Consider the following 21,472-nt stretch of genomic DNA (forward strand, 5'->3'; position numbering starts at 1 on the left):
TGAACCCTTTCAAGTTTCACAACATCCTTTTGATAGGAGGCAGACCAGAATTGTACGCAATATTCCAAATGTGGCCTAACCAATGTCCTGTACAGCCGCAATATGACCTCCCAACTCAAATTCAGTACTCTGACCAATAAAGGAAAGCATACTAAATGCCTTCTTCACTATCCTATCTACCTGTGACTTTACTTTCAAGGAGCTATGAACCTGCACTCCAAGCGCTTTTTGTTCAGCAACACTCCCTAGGACCTTACCATTAAGTGTATAAGTCCTGCTAAGATTTGCTTTTCCAAAATGCAGCACCTCACATTTATCTAAATTAGAAGTCTGTAGTATTTTTGGTTATTTTCTGAACCAGCTTGTGTACCTCTGCTCTGAAGTCTATTTGAACTTCCACTGTATCTAGACTTTTGCCAACTAAAACTTTGTTCTACCCTTTTTGAAGTTGGAAGTGGGCAACTTTATTTGTTCACAAGACAGTCATTTACCATAGTTTTGCCTATTCATTTAATCTATCAATGTCTTTTTATCATTTTATGATTCTAGCTACCTTTATTATTAGAAAATTTGGATATTATCAACATTGAATAGCTGTGGCCCGAACACACTGGGATATGCTGGTCACATCCTACAAACAAACTAAGTAAAATAGATTCTGCTGAATAAGAAGGATACAAAGTAAGAGTAACATAAAAAGAAATGTGAAAAAAACATGCAAAGGGATATGCAAATCAACAAAAAATGAGATTATAATAGGAAAGTAGTAATGGTTACAAGCAAAGTGGGATCTTTTATCAACTGGTAATGGTGATGCTAATTCCTAGAAAATGGCAGACATGTTAAATAATTACATTGTGTCAGTATTTATAGCACAGGATGTGAGAGATCTGCTTACTCCCAGGGAAATTAATGTTGAGTTGGGGGATGGAGGCTTACCAAATCTAGAATAAGCTAATACTGACATTAAACAGTGATAAATCTCAGGGCCAAGTTGTTTTCATCTAAGACTTTTGACAGAAATAGGTGAGAATGTTACAGGTGTGTGCTAACCATGAACTTCCAAAGTTTCCTCAATTCCGAAACCATTCTCAAAGACTGGACGAGTGCACATGTTGTGATCTCCATTGGGACTGATGTCTTTTGAGAAAAGATGAATTTTCCAAACAACCTAATGGGAGTATCCAAAGAAGAAAATTTCATGTTTTAAAAACTTCTTGCTGTAACATTCAAATCAAAATTATCACAATTTTAAACTTAACTAACAGGCAAATGATATGTCAAACCAAAGAGGAAAGGTAAGTTTTGCATTAACTAATTCAAAATATGACTTACAAAATGCTTTAACTGTACACCATGCTAGTCACTATATGTAGCATTAAGCAGACGGTTTCAAATACACTCCAAACTCTCCACACCCCACCATGAGGTCTAAACTTTGTGTTCTCCAACTATTGTTCCACTCTGTCTACATTCTCCAGATTCTGTATCACCAGTAAGATTTCAATGAATCCCCTCTGGCATTAGGACCTGACAATCCAGCATTTCAGAGATTCCTGTGAAGATGCTGTCACTTTAACAAGGTTATTTTGTCATGGATATTTTTGGAGAGGTTGTAAAGGCAGAGGTACCGAGGGGGATGGAAAGAACCTAGTTTAACAATGGCAGGGGATAGACCAGTTCTCCCAGTTTAGGTTTATTCTAGTTTGGTTTGGCTGTAGCAGTGAAAAGCTGCTGCTATGCACAAATGTTCCAAGCTTCAGCAGAGATTCCTGACTGGGTTTTCTCTCTGAAATCTCTTTGGAAGTTACTCCCTCCTGCCTGTAAGAACCTGTGTTTGAATTTACCTTTTGCCAAGGGGTGTGTTTATGGGGTCTTACAGGATTAGAACAGCTCCTTAGTTAATTGCTGTATCAGGTAGTTTTCCAATCGTTGCGTTATTCTAAATTCTGTTTCCTTTTGTTTGTTTCAACTGTAGGGTTTAAATAAATTCTGTTTTGCTTAAAGCCAAGTGGTTTGACCAGCTGCATCACACTTGGAATATCCACTTCACATCTGCCTTTAAAATAAGGAAAGGTTAGGGTTTAGGCAACCTTCTTAAAATATTTTGAGGGGGTCTGGTCCAGTCCATAACACCTCTTTAAACCGTTTAGTTGGCTCTGGAAAAATTGTTTTCCTGCAGTTTTACTTCTGTATTTAATTTCCTACCAAACTGGCAAGTACTATTCCTGGGAGAGTTTCAGTTCTGTTTTGCCTGTTTCTTAGCAGCTTTCTTCTTGTTCTGTGAACTTTTCTGAGAGATGCAAGAAAACACCACTCAGTATCTTAATTTTTTTTATCTCAAGTTTTCATTTTGTTTGCTCTCCCTTATTAACACTCATCCCTGTGGTAACCATAAACCACCCGGGCATCCCTGTGAACTGAGGTGATTACCAGGAATTCACCACACACTCTTCAGAAGTTTGTTTTTCTGTGGATTAAGGGGATATTTTAAAGCTTAGCTGTGTGATAAAATTAAACATTTAGAACACATGAATTTGCAGTTTAAGAAAAGTGAGAGAAAGAAATGGGGGAATTATGGACCACTTGACCTGAATCTAGTTGGGAATTATTCATACTTTTAATTAAGAGAAGCGGCAGACTGCTCAGCAAACTTTGAGAATAAGCCAGCTGATAGATCAGAGCTGATGGACATGAATGATGGCTTTTATTGAAGTGGTGATTTAAGTATTGGGCAGACAGTTGACAAAGTTCTTCATAATGAGCCAGATAAACCTTTATGGAATTGAAGGCAATTTATTAATGTGTTTAGGAGATGAGCTGAAAACTGGGTAACAGAGTAAGATTTTTTTAATTGGTAGAAAATAACAAATGAAGACAGAAAGTATCCACTTTGGGGCCTCAACAATCTTTTTTAATGTACTATTTCAGTGACAAAATAAACAAAATGGAGACATTACTATTATAAAGATAGGAGAAAGTGAGGACTGCTGAAAATGTGTTGCTGGAAAAGCGCAGCAGGTCAGGCAGCATCCAAGGAGCAGGAGAATCCACCTATCGCATTTCCAACACCCCTCCCCCAAGTCCCTCCTCCCTAACTTTTATCTTAACCTGCTTGGCACACTCTGCTTATTACAAAGATAGGCAACATTGTAAACAGTGTGGATGGAAACATAAAATTACAATGGATGATGATTAAGTGAAATGACCAGCAAGGTCAATTATGTATATCTCAAGGATAGCACTTGCCAAATGGTAAAAAGCAGCAGAGATTCAAAGAGACTGATTGGTGTGGTGAGAGTAGGGGTGCACTTGACATTTATTGGTCTTGACGATGTCAGTGTTGGGGAGGGAAAGTAATCAAACATATTAATTGAATGTGAGCCTTTGTATCTTGAGTAATATAAATGAGTAGAATTTGTTTTTGCTTTTTGTTGTGACATAAGTGATTCCACTTCAAATGTGCTGTATTGGCATTAAAGTGCTTTGGGATCCTCAAAAATAACTTTTTCTTAAAATGGGCAGCCTGGCGGCTCAGTGGTTAGCACTGCTGCCTAATAGCACTAGGGACCCAGGTTCCATACCAGCCTCAGGTGACTGTATGGAGTTTGCACAGTGTCCATATGCCTACATGGGTTTCCTCCAGGTGCTCCGGTTTTCTCCCACAATCCAAAGATGTGCAGGTTCGGCTGGATTGGCCATGCTAAATTATCCTTAGTGTCCAGGGATGTGTAGTTAGATGGATTGGCCTTGGGAAATGAAACATTTCAGGGATAATGGGAGCTGGGATGCTCTTCAGGGAGTTGTTATTGACTTATTGGGCCAAATAGTCTATTTCCACACTGTAAGGAATTCTATTCTAACTTGAGCCATGGTTTAACTAACTGCCATTCTGTGGACATTTTGCTGCTTCAGACTTAGAACATAGAACAATACAGCGCAGAACAGGCCCTTCGTCCCTCGATGTTGTGCCAACCTGTGAGCTATTCTCAGTTCGTCCCCCTACACTATCCCATCATCATCCAGGTGCTTATCTAAGGATTGTTTAAATCTCCCTAATGTGGCTGACTTGACTATGTTAGCAGGAAGGGCATTCCACGCCCTTACCACTCTCTGTATTAAAGTACCTTCCTCTTACGTCTGTCTTAAATCAATCACCCCTCGATTTGTAGTTATGCCCCATGTTACAAGCTGACGTCATCATCCTAGGAAAAAGACTTTCACTGTCTACCCTATCTAATCCTCTGATTGATGTATGTCTCTATCAAATCCCCTCTTAGCCTTCTTCTTTCCAATAAGAACAGACCCAAGTCTCTCAACTATTCCTCATAAGACCTTCCCTCCAGACCAGGCAACATCCTCGTAAATCTCCTCTGTACCTTTTCCAATTCTTCCACATCCTTCCCAAAATATGGCGACCAGACCTGTACACAATATTCCAAGTATGGCCGCACCAGCGTTTTGTATAGTTGCGGCATGATATTGCGGCTCCAGAATTCAGTCCCTCTACAAATGAAACCTAACACACCGTATGCCTTTTTAACAGCACTATCCATCTGGGTGGCAACTTTTGGGATCTATGTACATGGACTCCAAGATCCCTTTGCACATCCACACTACCAACAATCTTTCCATTGACCCAGTACTCTGCCTTCCTGTTATTCTTTTCAAAGTGCATCCCATTTAGCTGCATTGAACTCCATTTGCCACCTCTCAGCCCAATTCTGCTTATTATCCAAGCCCCCCTGTAACATTCTTCCAAACTGTCCACTACTCCACAGACTTTAGTGTCATCTGCAAATTTACTAATCCATCCACCTATGCCTGTGTCTAAGTCATTTATAAAAATGACAAAATAAAAAGTCCCAAAACAGATCCTTGTGGCACACCACTAGTAACTGGACTCCAGACTGAATATTTTCCATCAACCACCACTCGCTGCCTTCTTTCAGAAAGCCCGTTTCTAATGCAAACTGCTAAATCGCCCTCAATTCCATGCCTCTGCATTTTCTCCAACATCCATTTGGAACCTTATCAAAGGCTTTACTGAAGTCCATGTATACCATGTCAACTGCCCTACCCTCATCTACATGCTTGGTCACCTTCTCAAAAAACTCAATGAGGTTTGTGAGACATGACCTGCCCTTTACGAAACCATATTAACTATCTGAAATCAAATTGTTGCTTGCAAGATGATTATAAATCATATCTCTTATAATCCTTTCCAAATCCTTTCCTACAACGGAAGTAAGGACCACTGGTCTATAATTACCGAGGCCATTTCTACTGCCTTTCTTAAACAAGGGTACAACATTTACAATCCTCCAGTCCTCTGGTACTAAACCTGTAGACAATGATGACTCAACTACCAAAGCCAAAGGCTCTGCTATCTCCTGCCTAGCTTCCCAGAGAATCCTTTGATAAATCCCATCTGGCCCAGGGGACTTGTCTACTCACTCCTCCTAGAATTGATAACACCTGTGCGTAGCTAACCTCGATCCTTTCTAGTCTAATATCTCGTATCTCATTCTTTTCCTCTATGATATTCTCCTTTTTCTGAGTGAAAACCGATGAGAAATGCTTTTTTAGCACCTCTCCGATCTCCACAGGGTCCCCACTCAACTTCCCACTTCTGTCTTTGACTGGCTCTATTCCTACCCTAATCATCCTTTTGTTCCTAACATACCTATAGAAAGCTTTAGGGTTCTCCTTTATTCTATTTGCTAAAGACTGCTCATGTCCTCTCTTTGCTCTTCTTAACTCATTCTTTAAATCCCTCCTAGCTGATCTGTAACTCTCCATCGCCTCATCAACACATAAGCCGCCTCCTTCTGCTTAACAAGAGATGCAATTTCTGTAGTAAACCTCAGTTCCCTTACCTTATCACTTCCTCCCTGCCTGACAGGGACATACCTATCAAGGACACGCAATATCTGTTCCTTAAACCAGCTCCACATTTCCATTGTCTGCATTCCCTGCATTTTGCTACCCCATTTTATACATCCTAATTCTTGCCTAATCGCATTGTAATTGCCCTTGCCCCATCGATAACTCTTGACCTGTGGCATGTACCTATCCCTTTCCGTCACTAAACTAAACATAACTGAATTATGGTCACTCTCTCCAAAGTGCTCACCGACAACTAAACCAAACACCTGGCCTGGTTCATTATCCAGCACCAGATCCAGTGTGGCCTCCACTCTTGTTGGCCCTTAGACATACTGTCAGAAAACCCTCCTGTACACATTGGACAAAAACTGATCCATCCAACGTTCTGGAGTTATAGCATTTCCAGTCAATGTTGGGGAAGTTAAAGTCCCCCATAATGACCATCCTGTTCCTTTCACTCCTACCCAGAATAATTTTGCTAATCCTCTCTTCCACCTCCTTGGAACTCTGCGGAGGCCTATTAAAAAAACTCCAAGCAGTGTAACCTCTCCTCTCCTGTTTCTAACCTCAGCCCACATTACCTCAGTAGACGAGTCCTCATCCAAAGTTCTATCAGCCACCATTATACTATCATTGACCAATAAGGCCATGCCTCCCCCTCTTTTACCACTAATGTTCTTCATGAAAGATCTAAACTCTGGAACCTGCAACATCCATTCCTCACCCAATGTCCATGTCTCCAAAATGGCCACAACATCGAAGTCCCAGGTACCTATCCATGCTGCAAGCTCACCTACCTTATTTCGGATACTTCTGGCGTTGAAGTAGACACACTTCAAACCAGTTTGCTGTTTGCCTGCACATTCCTGTGACCCTGAAATCCTGCCCCTGTCCTCCCTACTGTAAAACTCTTGTGCACTACAACTACACCTCCGGTTCCCATCCCCCTGCTGAGCTAGTTTAAACCCACCCAAATAGCAACAGCAAATTTCCCACCCAGGATATTAGTACCCCTCTGGTTCAAGTGAAGACCGTCCTGTTTGTACAAGTCCCACCTTTCCCAGAATGAGCCCCAATTATCCAGGAACCTGAAACCCTCCCTCCTGCACCATCCCTGCAGCCACATGTTCAGCTGATATCTCTCCCTGTTCCTTGCCTCGCTATCACGTGGCACGGGTAACAAACCAGAGATAACAACTCTGTTTGTTCTGGGTCTCAGCTTCCACTCTAGCTCTCTGAAATCATGTCTTACATCCCAATCCCTCTTTCTACCTATGTCGCTGGTACCTACATGGACCACAACTTGAGGCTAGTCACCCTCTCCCTTCAGGACCCCAAAGATATGATCCAAGACATCATCGACCCTGGCACCAGGGAGACGACACAACTGCGAAACTCATTCGTTCCCAACAAACCTTCTATCTGAGCCTCTAACTATTGAGTCCCCAATGACTAACACTGTCCTCCTTTCCCTCCTTCCGTTCTGTGAAACAGGGACAGGCTCTGTGCCAGAGACCTGGGCCCCACTGCATATACCTGGTAAGTCACCCCCCTCAACAGTATCCAAAACAGTATACATGTTTTTCAGGGGAATTACCACAGGGGAACCGTCCACTGACTGACTGACTGGTTTTCCCCCCTTCGAACAGTCACCCAGGTTTCTTCATGCCTCGGAGTAACTACTTCCCTGTAACTTTTATCTATCACAGCCTCTGCCTCCCGAATGATCTGAAGTTCATCCAGCTCCCACTCCAGTTCTCTAACACGGTCTTGGAGGAGTGAGAGTTGGGTGTACTTCTTGCAGATGTACTTGGATGGGGCACTAATCTCACCTCAAACATCATGCAAGAGGAACATTGCTCTCCTTGCACTGCCATCTCTTCTAGTCCCCTTATCACAAAGTAAAAAAGAGACGCTTAGTTGATGTGTCCCTAGTCATAGAGAGTCATAGAGATGTACAGCATGAAACCTGATCCTTCAGTCCAACTCGTCCATGCCAACCAGATATCCAAACCCAACCTAGTCCCACCTGCCACACCCGGTCCATATCTCTCCAAACCCTTCCTATTCATATGCTCATCCAGATGCCTCTTAAATATTGCAATTGTACCAGCCTCCACCACTTCCTCTGGCAGCTCATTCCATTCACCCTTTGTGTGAAAAAGTTGCCCCTTAGGTCTCTTTTATATCTTTCCCTTCTCACCCTAAACCTATGCCTTATAGTTCTGGACTCCCCGACCCCAGGGAAAAGACTTTGCATATTTACCCTATCCGTGCCTCTCATAATTTTGTAAACCTCTATAAGGTCACCCCTCAGCCTCCGACGCTTCAGAGAAAACAGCCCCAGCCTGTTCAGCTTCTCCCTAAAGCTCAAATCCTCCAACTCTGGCATCATCCTTGTAAATCTTTTCTGAACTCTTTCAAGTTTTGCAACATCTTTCCAATAGGAAGGAGACCTGAATTGCACGCAATATTCCAACAGTGGCCTAACTAATGTTCTGAACAGCCGCAACGTGACCTCTCAACTCCTGTACTCAATACTCTGACCAATAAAGGAAAGCATACCAAACGCCTTCTTCACTATCCTATTTACTTGCGACTCAACTTTCAAGGAGCTATAAACCTGCACTGAACAAGGTCTCTTTGTTCAGCCACACTCCCTTAGGACCTTACCATTAAGTGTATAAGTCCTGCTAAGATTTGCTTTCCCAGAATGCAGCACCTCACATTTATCTGAATTCAACTCTTTAAGGTTAGAGGATTTGGTTGGGTGGGAGCTCTAGAATGGTAGTGTCTCAGGTTGAGAAAACATTGACTTATATAGCTGGACAGAAATAAAAATGAAAAGTTCTTCCTTTCCCAGAAACCTCTGCTCTCTGACTTCAAATTTAAAAGCTCAAATCAGTGACTCACCGCTCTTGGCAGGCCCCTGGTCCAAGCTCCTGCCCTTCGAGTTGCTGCTGCCACTGAGGAAGTCTGTATGGTTCTTGGTTTGACTTAACTCAAAGTTTCAGGGGAGATTATACAAATTAAAGTTGTATTTCCTGGATTTTAGAAGATTAGATAGAGATTTTGAGTAAAGTTTTTAATATATTTTGATGAATTTCTATGGTAAATAGAGAGAAACTGTTTCACCTGATTGGAGGGTCTCGAACTAGGATAGTGGCCTAAAAGTTAGAATCAGTTCTTTTGAAGAGTAATGTAAGGAAATATTTCCATGCACTCAAGGTAGTAAAAGATTGGAATTCTTTACGAGAAATGGCAATTGCTGGAAGCCCTCCTTTTGGATGGGATGTTAAACCATCTGCCTGAAATAGAATTCACAGCATTATTATGACACAAAAGCTGATAATTTTCATGTTGCTGTTTGTGGGATCATGCTGTGTACAATTTGGTTCATGTACTTCCAACATTACAACAGTGGCTGCTATTTATAACAATTCATTTTGACAACAAATGCTTGTGTAAAGCACTGCAGAAATACAAGCTTTTTCCTTATTATTCTATCATCTGTCAAGAGATTCTTGATCTACGTGTCCTTTTTCCTGTCTTTGTATTGTTCAATGTGGATGGGTTCGCATCTTCCAGTTGAAATTAAGGTTTTTCAGGTTGTAAGTTTTCTCGCTGAGCTGGTATGTTTGTTCTCAGATGTTTCGTCACTATACTCGGTAACATCATGAATGAGCTTCCGGTGAAGCGCTGGTCTTCTGTCCCACTTTATATTTGTGTGTCTCGATTTGTATCCGGTGGGTGATATTATTTCCGTTTCTTTTTCTCAGTGGTTGGTAAATGGGGTTGAATTCAATATGTTTATTGATGGAATTCTGGTTTGAATATGTGTCTCTGTTTAGCCTGTCCCAGTCAAAGTGGTGTCATTCTTCATCTGTATGTAAGGATGCTAGTGATAGCTGGTTGTGGCTAGTTGGTGTTCATGTGTCCTGGTGGCAAGTTTCCTGTCTGTCCAATGTAGTGCTTGTTGCAGTCCTTGCAGGGTATATTTTGTAAATGACATTTGTTTTGTTGGTTGTTGGTACAGGATCCGTTTAGGTTTATCAGTAGCTGTTTGTGTGTTGATAGGTTTCCGGATTACCATGATGCCAAGTGGTCGGAGTAGTCTAGTCGTTATCTCCAAGCTGTCTTTGTATGGTCGTGTGGCGAGAATCTCTGCGCTTGTTGTGTTTATTTGTTTGGATTTGTTGTTTAAGAATCGGCGAACTGTGTTTATTGGGTACCCATTGTTCTTGAATACGCTGTATAAATATCTTTTTCTGCTGTTTGTAGTTCCTGGGTGCTGCAGTGTGTTGTGGCCTCATTACATAATGTCCTTATGCAACTCAGTTTGTGGGTGTTGGCCTAATTGCTCCTACAGTTAAGTATCTGGTCTGTGTGTGTTGCTTTCCTGTAGTTGTTGGTCTGCAGTTCTCCATTGACTATTTGTTTGTTCCACTGTGACGTCTAGGAAGGGGAATCCATTGTTGTTCTCTTTCTCTTTGGTGAAATTTATGCCAGTGAGGATGTTGTTGATGACATTTAGGTTTCCTCTAATTTGTTCTGTTTTGTGATGTCAAAGGTGTCATTCACATAGCAGGACCAGAGTTTGATTTGGATGGTGGGAAGGGCTGTTCGTTCGAGTCTCTGCATTATTGCTTCTGCTAAGGATCCTGATATTGGTGATCCCATGTGTGTCCCATTGATTTTGATTGTAGGCCTTGCCATTGGAGGTGAAGTGGGTAGTGAGGCACAGGTCTTACTAGCCAATCAAAGCTTTTAAATGGAAGTGCATATTTATCCTTTTTCTTTACACTTGCTTTATAAATGATTTATATTTTGGGAACTGGGTCACATTCACTAAGCTGGCATTTGCTCATTTTTGCTGAGAAGGTGGAAGTGAGCCACATTCTTGCACTAGTGACTCCCATTTCTATTTGTAATTTTGGGACAACTTCAGTGGTCTGAATAGGCCATTAAAAAAACATCTTTTGTGGTGTGGGTTGGTGTCCCAAGAAAGGGCCACAGGTTTATGTCAAGATGACAACTGGGTTGTCACTTTTACCAATGCAGTATTTTTTTTAAAATGTGTTAAATTTTCAGAATTTCAATTCTGAAGTGTCAGTAGGAGAATGTAGGGGCCTATGTGGTTGGTCTGATTAGTAAGTTTGCAGATGACACAAAGATTGGTGGAGTTGCTAACAGTGAAAGGATACAACAGGATATAGATTGGCAACTTGGGCACAGAAATGGCAGATCCCATAGTTCCCTAAAAATGGCACACCGGTAGCCAAGGTGATTTAAGAAGGCATAAGGCATGCTTGACTTCATCGACTGGGGCATGGTATACAAGAGTTGGGAAATCATGTTACAGTTATATAAAACTCTTGTTAGGCTGCATTTGGAATATTATGTGCAGTTTTGTTCGTTACGCTACCAGAAGGACATGGAAACTTTGGAGAGAGTGCAGGGAAGGTTCACCAGGATGTTGCCTGGCTTCGAGAGCATTAGCTAGGAGAAAAGGCTAAAAAGACAAGGATTGTGTTCCCCGGAAAGACAGTGGCTGAGAGAAGACCTGATAGAGGTCTACAAAACAATGAGAGGCTTGGATAGTCAGAGCCTTTTCCCCAGGATTGAAGTTTCAATTACAAGGGGGCAAAAGTTCAAGGTGAAAGGGAGGAAATTTAAGGGAGATGTGAGTGGGAAGTTTTTCACAGAGTAGAAGGAGCCTGGAACACACTCGCAGAAGTGATGGTGGAAGCAGGTACATTGGCGACATTTGATAGACATTTGGATGGTTACATGAATAGGGAGGGAATAGAGGGATACAGTCTGAATAAGGGCAGACGGTTTGTTTTTTTTAGTTTTGTGAGGGCATGATGATCAGTACGGGCTTGGGGAGCCTGTTCATGTGCTGTATTTTGTTCTTTATTCTATATCAAGATTGATTGGTTCTGGTCTAATAACAAAACCCTTACCATCCATTAACCAGTTTAATTATGAGATTGTGAGCTTTTTCTGTGCCTATCTGTTATAATCTGCCATGATCTGGCCTGTTAGCTTCCTTTTTAATAATTCACTGCAGAAGTTTTGTAAATTCTGAACTAGTTTTGTCTCTGTTACATTTCACTCTTTTAGATGTTAAATTGAAATATGAACTAAAACAAATCAGATGTTCAGTCAGATATCTATTTTTGTGTCTTTTTAATAATAATCCTGAGATACCTTTCTGAGAATTGCAATTATTTTGTTTTTAACATTTGCTTTTGTAGCTTTCACACCAGAACAATTAGCCCCTGGGACTATCCACTTCCACAAGGAATCAAACATGCTTTTGGTGCGTTGCAAGGTAAAATTATATTTCTTGACAAACAAGGAAGTCAAAGGTGATCAGAGGTAGATGGGGATTTTGAGCGAAGGCCACAATCGGATCAGCTTTAATATTATTAAATGATAATAGAGAACTATAACCATCTTCCTTTGTGCTATATAAGACTCCAACCGGTGACAATAGACAATAGGTGCAGGAGTAGGCCATTCGGCCCTTCGAGCCAGCACCACCGTTAATTATGATCATGTCATAATTATGATCATCCGCGATCAGTATTCTGTTCCTGCCTTATTCCCATAACCCTTGATTCCACTGTCTCTAAGTGCTCTATCCATCTCTTTCTTGAAAGTATCCAGGGACTTGGCCTCCACTGCCTTCTAGGGCAGAGCATTCCACACACCCACCACTCTCTGGGTGAAGAAGTTTCTCCTCAACTCTGTTCTAAATGGCCTACCCCTTATTTTTAAACTGCATCCTCTGGTTCTGAACTCACCCATCAGCGGAAACATGCTTCATGCCACCAGGGTCCTGTACAGCTACAGAAGCTCCTATACTCAATCCCTCTTGTTATGAAGACCAGCATGCCATTAGCTTTCTTCACTGCCTGCTGTACCTGCTTGCTTGCTTTCATTGACTGATGGACAAGAACACCTAGATCTCATTGTATTTCCCCTTTACCTAACCTGACTCCATTTAGATAGTAATCTGCCTTGCTGTTCTTGCCATGAAAGTGGATAACCACACATTTATCCACATTAAACTGCGTCTGCCATGCATCCGTCCACTCACCTAGCCTGTCCAAGTCACCCTGTATTCTCATAACATCCTCCTCACATTTCTCCTGCCACCCAGCTTTATGTCATCAGCAAATTTGCTAATATTTGTTTTAGTACCTTCATCTATATCATTAATGTACATTGTAAACAGCTGCGGTCCGAGCACCGAACTTTGTGGTACCCCATTGGTCACCACCTGCCATTCTGAAAGGGATCCGTTTATTACTACTCTTTGTTTCCTGTCAGTCAGCCAATTTTCAATCCAAGTCAGTATTTTGCCCCCAGTACCACGTGCTGCTCACTAACCTCCTATGTGGGCCTTCATCAAAGGCTTCCTGAAAGTCCAGGTACACTACATCCACTGACTCTCCCTTGTCCACCTTCAGAGTTACATCCTCAAAAAATGCCAGAAGATTAGTCAAGCATGATTTCCCCTTCGTAAATCCATGCTGATTCTGACCTATCCTGTTACTGCTATCCAGATGTGTCGTAATTTCATCTTTTATAATTGACTGCAGCACTTTTCCCACCACTGACGTCACGCTAACCGGTCTATAATTCTGTTTTCTCTCTCCCTCCCTTCTTGAAATGTGGGACAACATTAGCCATCCTCCAATCTGCAGGAACTGATCCTGAATCGATAGAACATTGGAAAATGATTACCAACGCGTCCATGATTTCTAGAGCCACCTCCTTAAGTACCCTGGGATGCAGACCATCAGGTCCCGGGACTTATTACCCTTTAGACCTAACTGTCTATACAACACCATTTCCTGCCTAATATAAATTCCCTTCAGTTCATCCATTACCCATGGCCCTTCAGCCACTATTACATCTGGGAGATTGCTTATGTCTTCCTTAGTGAACACAGATCCAAAGTACCAATTCAACTCTTCTGCCATTTCCTTGTTCCCATAATAAATGCGTACGTTTCTGTCTTCAAGGGCCCAATTTTAGTCTTAACCATTTTTTTTTCTTTTGGCTGGTTTGCCTTCGTACCACATTTTACTTTCTCTAAATAATGCCTTTTTAGTTATCCCATGTTGCTCTCTAAAGGTTTCCCAGTCCTCTGACTTCCCACTCATCTTCGGTATGTTATACTTCTCTTTTATCTTTATACAGTCCTTAACTTCCCCCATCAGCCACGGCTTCCCTGCCTCCCTTTAGGATCTTTCTTTCTCTTTGGAATGAACTGATCCTACACCTTCTGCGTTATATCCAGACCTGCCGTTGTTGTTCCATTGCCATTCCTGCTAGGGTATTGAACCATTGAACTTTGGCCAGCTCCTCCCTCATAGCTCCATAGTTCTTTGTTCAACTGCAATACTGACACTTCCAATTCTCCCTTCTCCATCTCAAATCGCAGATTAAAACTTATTATGGTCACTACCTTCTAATGGCTCCTTTACTTCGAGGTCTCTGATCAAATCCGGTTCGTTGCACAACACCAGATCCAGAATTGCCTTCTCCCTGGTAAGCTCCAGTACAAGCTGTTCTAAGAATCCATCTCAAAGGCACTCCACAAACATACTTTCGTGGGGTCCAGTACCATCCTGATTCTCCCAGTCTACCTGTATGTTGAAATCCCCCATAACAACTGTAGTAATACCTTTGCGACAGGCCAATTTCAGCTCCTTATTCAACTTACACACTACATCCAGACTACTGTTTGGGGACCTGTATATAACTCCCATTAGGGTCTTTCTACCCTTAGAATTTCTCAGCTCTATCTATACTGACTCTACATCTCCTGATTCTATTTCCCCCCCCTCAAGGGACTGAATATCATTCCTCACCGATAGGGCCACTCCACCCCCTCTGCCTGTCAGTCTGTCCTTTCCATAGCACGTATAGTCTTGAATATTCATTTCCCAGGCCTAATCCACTTGAAGCCACGTCTCCGTTATCCCCACAATATTGTACCTGCTGATTTCCAACTGCGCCTCAAGCTCATCCACCTTATATGAATGCACAAAGCATAAGATATATAATATTTTAAATTTGTTACTCCCCTCACCCTTCCAATCAATCCCTATTTCACTTGACCATCCTGTATGACTCCTTCTTGAGTTTTCTGTTTCATTGATTCTATTGTCTTTCTTAACTTCTCTTATTCTCACTTGCCCTTTAACTTCCTTCTTAAATTCCAGTTTGTGTCCCCTCCACCTGCTTAATTTAAACACATCTGTGTTGCAGTGGCAAACCTGCCTGCCAGAATGCTGGTCCCCCACCTATTAAGGTACAACCCGTCCCTCTTGTATAATTTATCCTTACCGTAAAACATACCCCAGTGATCCAAGAATTTATATCCTTGCTTGTGGTGGACAGTTTGCTCCCTGATATCCATTGATTCCAGTTTTGCTGTGCCTCCTTGATGCCACGTTCAGTCAAATGCAGCCTTGATGCTGAGGGTTGTCACTCTCATTCAACTCATTTGTCCATGTCTGAACCAAATAATGAGGTCAGGAGCTGAGTGGCCCTGGTGGAACCCAGACTGGGCATCGCTGAGCAGGTGCTGCTCGATAGCACAGTTGATGGCACCTTTCATCACTTCACTGATAATCAGGAGTAGACTGATGGGGCAGTAAATGGCTGGGTTTGATTTGTCTATTTTATTGTGTACAGGGCATACCTGGGCAATTTTCCTCATTGTTTGCCAGATGCCAATTTTGCAACTGTCCAGGGACAACGTGGCTCTGAGACCAGCAAGTTCTGGAGACACGTTTTCAGTATGATTGCTGGAATGTTGTCAGAGCCCATAGCCTTTGCAGTATCCAGGACTCCAACTGTTTCCTGATATCACATGGAGTGGATTAAATTGGTTGAAGACTGTATCTGTGATCCTGGGGACCACTGAAGGAAGCTGAAATGGATCATGCATTTGGCACTTTCGGCTGAAGATAGCCGCAAATGCTTCAGCCTTTTCTTTTGCGCTGATGTACTTGGCTTTTCCATCATTTAGGATGGGGATATTTGTGGAGTCACCCTCTCCAGTGATTGGTGTTCAGCTTCAGAGCAGAATGTTTAGAAGGATGGGAGTAAAAAGATACAAATTTGTAAAATTCAGAATGGCAGGAGATAGGAAGTGGTGTCTGACCAGGCTCAATGCTGGGGCTATATTTAACCATTTAAGTTTTGGAGTCAAAACCATGACTTCTAAATTTGCGAATTACACCAAGCTGGAGGGCAAATGGGAAAGAGAAGGGAATGGGTGCTTACTACAATAGATTGTTTCTCATCTCGATGGGAGGAGGTAAGTGTGCAACATGAATGTCTACAGGGAATGATTGGGCTGAATGGCCTGTCTCTGTCACTACATAACCTAATGTAAAACTGCAAACCTTCTCCACTTCAGCAACAATTAGTTAATCATGAACATGTTTCTCTTTAGAATGGATGGTCAGGCTTCAAGCGAGTGGTGCTGAAGAAGGATCTCTCAGCTGCTGACTTTTATAATGGGTACCTCCATCCATACTTTCAAAAAGGAAGTAAAGTAAATCAAATGGCAACTAGATTTCAAACATACAAACCTGAAAGAAAGACCAAAGCGAAACTGTCAAAAAGAACTGGATTGTTGCTTGATGTTAATAATTTAAATGCTTCCATCTGGTGTAATTAAACCCCAGTGCTTTTTAAATCTCTCATTTTTTTGTGTCCAGTAATGTTGTGACTTGGATGGTCTGCATACCATGAAATGTGAAGCCAGCCATGCCTGGTAGTTCAAGAAACGAGGCAGAGACTTGGTAAAAGCATGATAAAACTATCAGGGCAACTTGGTCAGAAATGTAACTTCTAGCATCATTAAAAAAAATTGCTATGTTCCACTTTAATATCAAATTAAATTCCTAATTATTCTCTGTGATCCTGCTGTCACCATGTTGTGGACTACATGTGCATTCTGTATTTTCATGTTAATTTAACATTAGAGACAAACATTTTTCCATCTGTCCCTAAATATTGGTTTTCTTTCATCAGAAATCAGTTGAGTCACAAGTTAATAACAGCAATGACTTGCATTCATATAGTACATTCTATGTAAACACATGGTCCAAGATGCTTCATCTCTATGGTTAAAGTAAGTTGACACATGGTTAAAGAAAGAGCTAATAGAAAGAGCAAAACCAATGTAGTGTACAAAATCCCATGCAAGGACTGCAGAAAACACTACATCGGACAAACAGGAAGACAGTTAACGATCCGTATACACGAACACCAACTAGCCACGAAACGACACGACCAGCTATCCTTAGTAGCCACACACACAGATGACAAGCAACATGAATTCGACTGGGACAACACTACTATTATAGGGCAAGCCAAACAGAGAACAGCCAGGGAATTCCTGGAGGCATGGCACTCATCCACAGACTCTATCAACAAATACATCGACCTGGACCCAATATACCGGCCACTACAGCGGACAGCTCGAACTGACAACCGGAAGCGGCAGAGACAGGCCACTATAAATGCCGGAGGAAACAGCACAGAAGCGCTTCACAGGAGGCTCCCAAGCACTGACGATGTCACCAAGACAGGGGACAAAATGTTTGCAAGACAAATTCCCAGCTCGGCGAACAGAACCACAACACAGAGCTAATAGGAATTGTGCTGGACATTTGAGCTGAGTGTTTTGAGGAACTGCTTAAGGGAGAAGAGTAAAGAGGAATAAAGATTTGAAGAACTACTTTCAGATCCTAGGGTTGAATAGTTGATAGCATGGCTCCAAACAATGGGGAAATCAGGACCATTGGAGAACCTCATGTGCAGGTGCGGACATGTGAGGCAATAGAGGATTTAAAACAATTAGATTATTTAATTTGAGATGCTAAGTAACCAGGAACCAATGTAGGTCAACAATTCCCACTGCCCTCAGTGAAAAAATGTTTCCTCACATCTAATTGAAACATCCTACCCCTTACCTCAAATCTATGCCCCTCCCCCCAGTCATTGATCTCTCCATCAAGGGGAAAAGTCACCTCCTTATCTAACCTGTCTATGCCCCTCAATTTTATACATCTTAATCATGTCCCCGTGTCTCCTTGCTGTAAGGAAAGCAACACCGGTCTATCCTATCTCTCTTCATAACTCAAATTCTCCAGCCTGGGCAAGATCCTGGTAAATCTCTCTTACACCATCCCCACTGCTATCACATCCCACCAAAAATAAGGATTCCAGAACTGCCACCAATACTTTTAGTTTTGGTTTAGCAGTTTCAGCATAATTTCCCTGCTGTCATACTCTATGCCTTGACATTTATATAAGAGATGATCCCAATACCTTCTTAATCTTTATCCACATGTCCCTTAAAGGATGGATGGGTTTGTATATGAAGGTCCCTCTGATCATATCCTGGAAGGCTGTGAGGCTGGATTCCTGATTACATTCAAGAAATAGATTGATTTTCTTTGGTATGAAGAGCATCAAGGGATATGGAGAGGAAAGCAGGAAAATGGCATTGAGATAGAGGATCAATCATGATCATAGTGAATGGTAGATAACTGACCATCTGCCCTGGACTTCCCACGTAGATGCAACAGTCAAGAAGGCACAACAATGTTTCTTCCTAGGCAGCTCCAGAGGGTCCATAAGGATCCTCACCAACTTCCATAGATACACCATTGAAAATGTATTGTCTGGTGCATCACAGCCTGATATGGCAAGCACTCTGCCCAGGATCGTAAGAAACAACAGAAGGTGGTGTGCACAGCCAGCCTTCCATCCATTGACTCCATTACAGTGCTCACTCGCTGCTGGATAAAGGCTGCCAACATCATCAAGGACATATTGCACCCTGGTAACGATCTCCTACAACCTCTTCTGTCAAACAGAAGATACAGAAGCCTGAACACATGCAGCCCAGCAGGTTCAGGAACAGCTTTTTCTTCCCAGCTGTTATTAGACTGATGAATGGGCTCTCTAGCCTCAAATAATACTGACCTTGCTAATGTCACTCTCGCCTAGTGCATACCCTGTGCAATGCAACCTGTATGCCTCTGTCTAAGTCTTTCTGATCTGTACATCCTTGCTTACTATGATCTACCTGTACTGCTCATAAACCGAGCTTTTCACTGTACTTTGATACATGTGACAAGAAATAAATCAAATCTTGAACGGTCTGGAATGGTATTGTGTATTACCTGCTATCAAGACAAGCATCTCTCAAAGAAAAAAAAGCTCTTACACAATAGAATTGCAAGTTACACCTGTTTTTTTCAGGATGCATTGATGCCTTTCTACTTAACCCCTGGAATGGACCAGAGGCACTTGGCAGTTTGGGATGCATGTCTTTATCTTCGAATATTCAGACATAGAAAATAGGAGCAGGAATCGGCCATTTGATCCTTTGAGCCTCTCTGTCATTCATTATAATAATGGCTGATCATCTCAATCAGTGGGGTTTGTTGCTGCTCTTCCTCCATATCCTTTGATGTCTTTCGCTCCAAGTGCTATATCCAACTCTTTGAAATCAATCATATTGTGGCCTTGACTGCTTTCTGTGACAGAGAGTTCTAGAGGCTCACCAGTTCTGAGTAAAGAAATTGCTACGTTTCTAAATTGTAAATGGTATACTCCATATACTTGGATGTGATCCCAGGTTCTGGAGTCTTCTGCCACCGGGAGCATTCTTCCTTCATTCATGTCTATGCCTATTAGACTTTTATCAATTTCTGAGATTCCCTCCTCATTCTTCTGAATTCCAGCAAACATTGTCCATTCAACCTCTCCATATGCACCATTGCAACCATCCCCAGAATCAGTTGGGTAAACCTTTGCAGCTGTCCCTCTGTCGCAAGAGCATCATTCCTCAGATAAGGAGACCAAAACTGCACACACTATTCCAGGTAGGATCTCACCAAGGCCCTATACTGAACATGCAAGCAGGAACAAACACTCCAGTAAGAATGCTGGGGAAATAGTTAATATTCTGAGTCTGGGATAATACTTCAGAAATTAAAAATTATGTGACTCACTGCTAAATGTTTGGCACCACAAGTCAGAATTGAAATCCACTGCCACAGTTCTGCTCATTTTTGTATCTAATTTGTATTTATTTTGCAATGTTATGCTGCCAGATATACTACTTACAATTCTGTCTAACATTGTGTCATTAGCTTAGTACATTTGGGTATATGATTTTCTGTTCCATTATCCAAGTCCTTCACCTATGATTAAGAATATTTGAGATCCTAATACAGAGTCTACAGGATGGGGCGGCACAGTGGTTAGCACTGCTGCCTCACAGCACCAGGGACCCAGGTTTGAGTCCCACTTTCAGCGACTGTCTGTGTGGAGTTTGCACTTTCTCCCTGTGTCTGTGTGGGTTTCCTCCTGGTGCTCCAGTTTCCTCCCACAATTAAAAGATGTGCAGGTTAGGTGAATTGCCCATACAGTCTCTAGGAAACACTCGTGCATTCTGCCAATGAGAGTCTCTGCCTGTTGTTCTTACTTTGTGTCACCTACTGTTAGCTAATTTCTGAATTACTTGCTTTCAGTTTCTTGGCTTCAAATTTAGTGAATAGTCATTTGATCTCTTTGCTCACTAGATTGAATGACAGAGTAGCTCTATGATTAGAGGCTGAATAAATTGGAGCTATAAGTTCCCATTTAAAATTAACATTATTTTGTTTTCATCTTGTTGATAAAATAGTGACACTTATATTTAGTTAGTAAGCTGAGTTGCAGTTTAATGCTGCTTGTCACAGATTCCTGTTCTGGTGCCTGTCTGCAGTCAAAACCTGCTTTGTTCCAAGTTTCAGCTGCCATTTTTAGTCCTGACTGAGTTTTTGCCATTGCCCAGTTCATGCCCCTTTACTTCAGTCCCTCTCAATCCCATCTGCAGACCCCAGCACCCTCAACCATTTTCTATTGCTGCCTTCAAAACACTGGTACCTGCTTTTCTCCACGCTGCTATTCTGGCCTTGATTAAGAGGTGCCAGTGTTGGACTGGGGTGTACAAAGTTAAAAATCACACAACACCAGGTTATAGTCCAACAGGTTTATTTGGAAGCACTAGCTTTTGTCACGCTGCTCCTTCACCCAGACAGATACCTGGTGACTATGGCAAGGACTGAATGACATCACAAGTTCTAAAAAGAGACACTGCAAGATCATCTCAACGCTTTCTATGCTCGCTTTGAGCAGAATTTCAGTGGAGAGGTAACACCTATTCTGACAAGTCCTGATGAACCAATCCCAACAGTCACTGCATCAGAGGTCAGATCAGTTTTCCTTCATGTGAATTCAAGGAAAGCAATAGGACCAGACGGAGTACCAGGCCGTACACTCAGAGCATGTGCAGATCAACTGGCAGAGGTCTTCTTGGATATCTTCGACCTCTCCCTACAGCAGGCTACGTCCCTGCCTGTTTCAAGAGGCCAACATCATCCCTGTGTTTAGGAAGGCTCATGCAGCATGTCTCAATGACTACCGCCCAGTGGCCCCAACTTCGGTGGTCATGAAGTGCTTTGAAAGGCCTGTCATGGCATTA

The 21,472-nt window shown here is 42.1% G+C and overlaps 1 protein-coding gene across 5 annotated transcripts in view; it reads left to right on the forward strand.

The window, feature by feature from the left end:
• mtfmt (mitochondrial methionyl-tRNA formyltransferase) overlaps positions 1 to 21,472 on the forward strand; it is a 153,823-nt gene that overhangs the window by 36,033 nt on the left and 96,318 nt on the right. The window contains exons 8-9 of one of the 5 annotated variants that reach the window (XM_072565463.1): positions 12,150 to 12,226; positions 16,376 to 16,846. The exons of 2 other annotated variants lie outside the window; for them this stretch is intronic. In XM_072565463.1, the coding sequence (XP_072421564.1) occupies positions 12,150 to 12,226; positions 16,376 to 16,603 (305 nt within the window). In that variant the 3' untranslated portion in view covers positions 16,604 to 16,846. Of the gene's footprint in view, positions 1 to 12,149; positions 12,227 to 16,375; positions 16,847 to 21,472 lie in introns of those variants that run through there. 2 more of the 5 variants (XM_072565464.1, XM_072565465.1) reach the window with 2 other exon arrangements.

This window comes from Chiloscyllium punctatum, chromosome 48 (assembly GCF_047496795.1).
Source record: "Chiloscyllium punctatum isolate Juve2018m chromosome 48, sChiPun1.3, whole genome shotgun sequence".
NCBI lineage: Eukaryota > Metazoa > Chordata > Chondrichthyes > Orectolobiformes > Hemiscylliidae > Chiloscyllium > Chiloscyllium punctatum.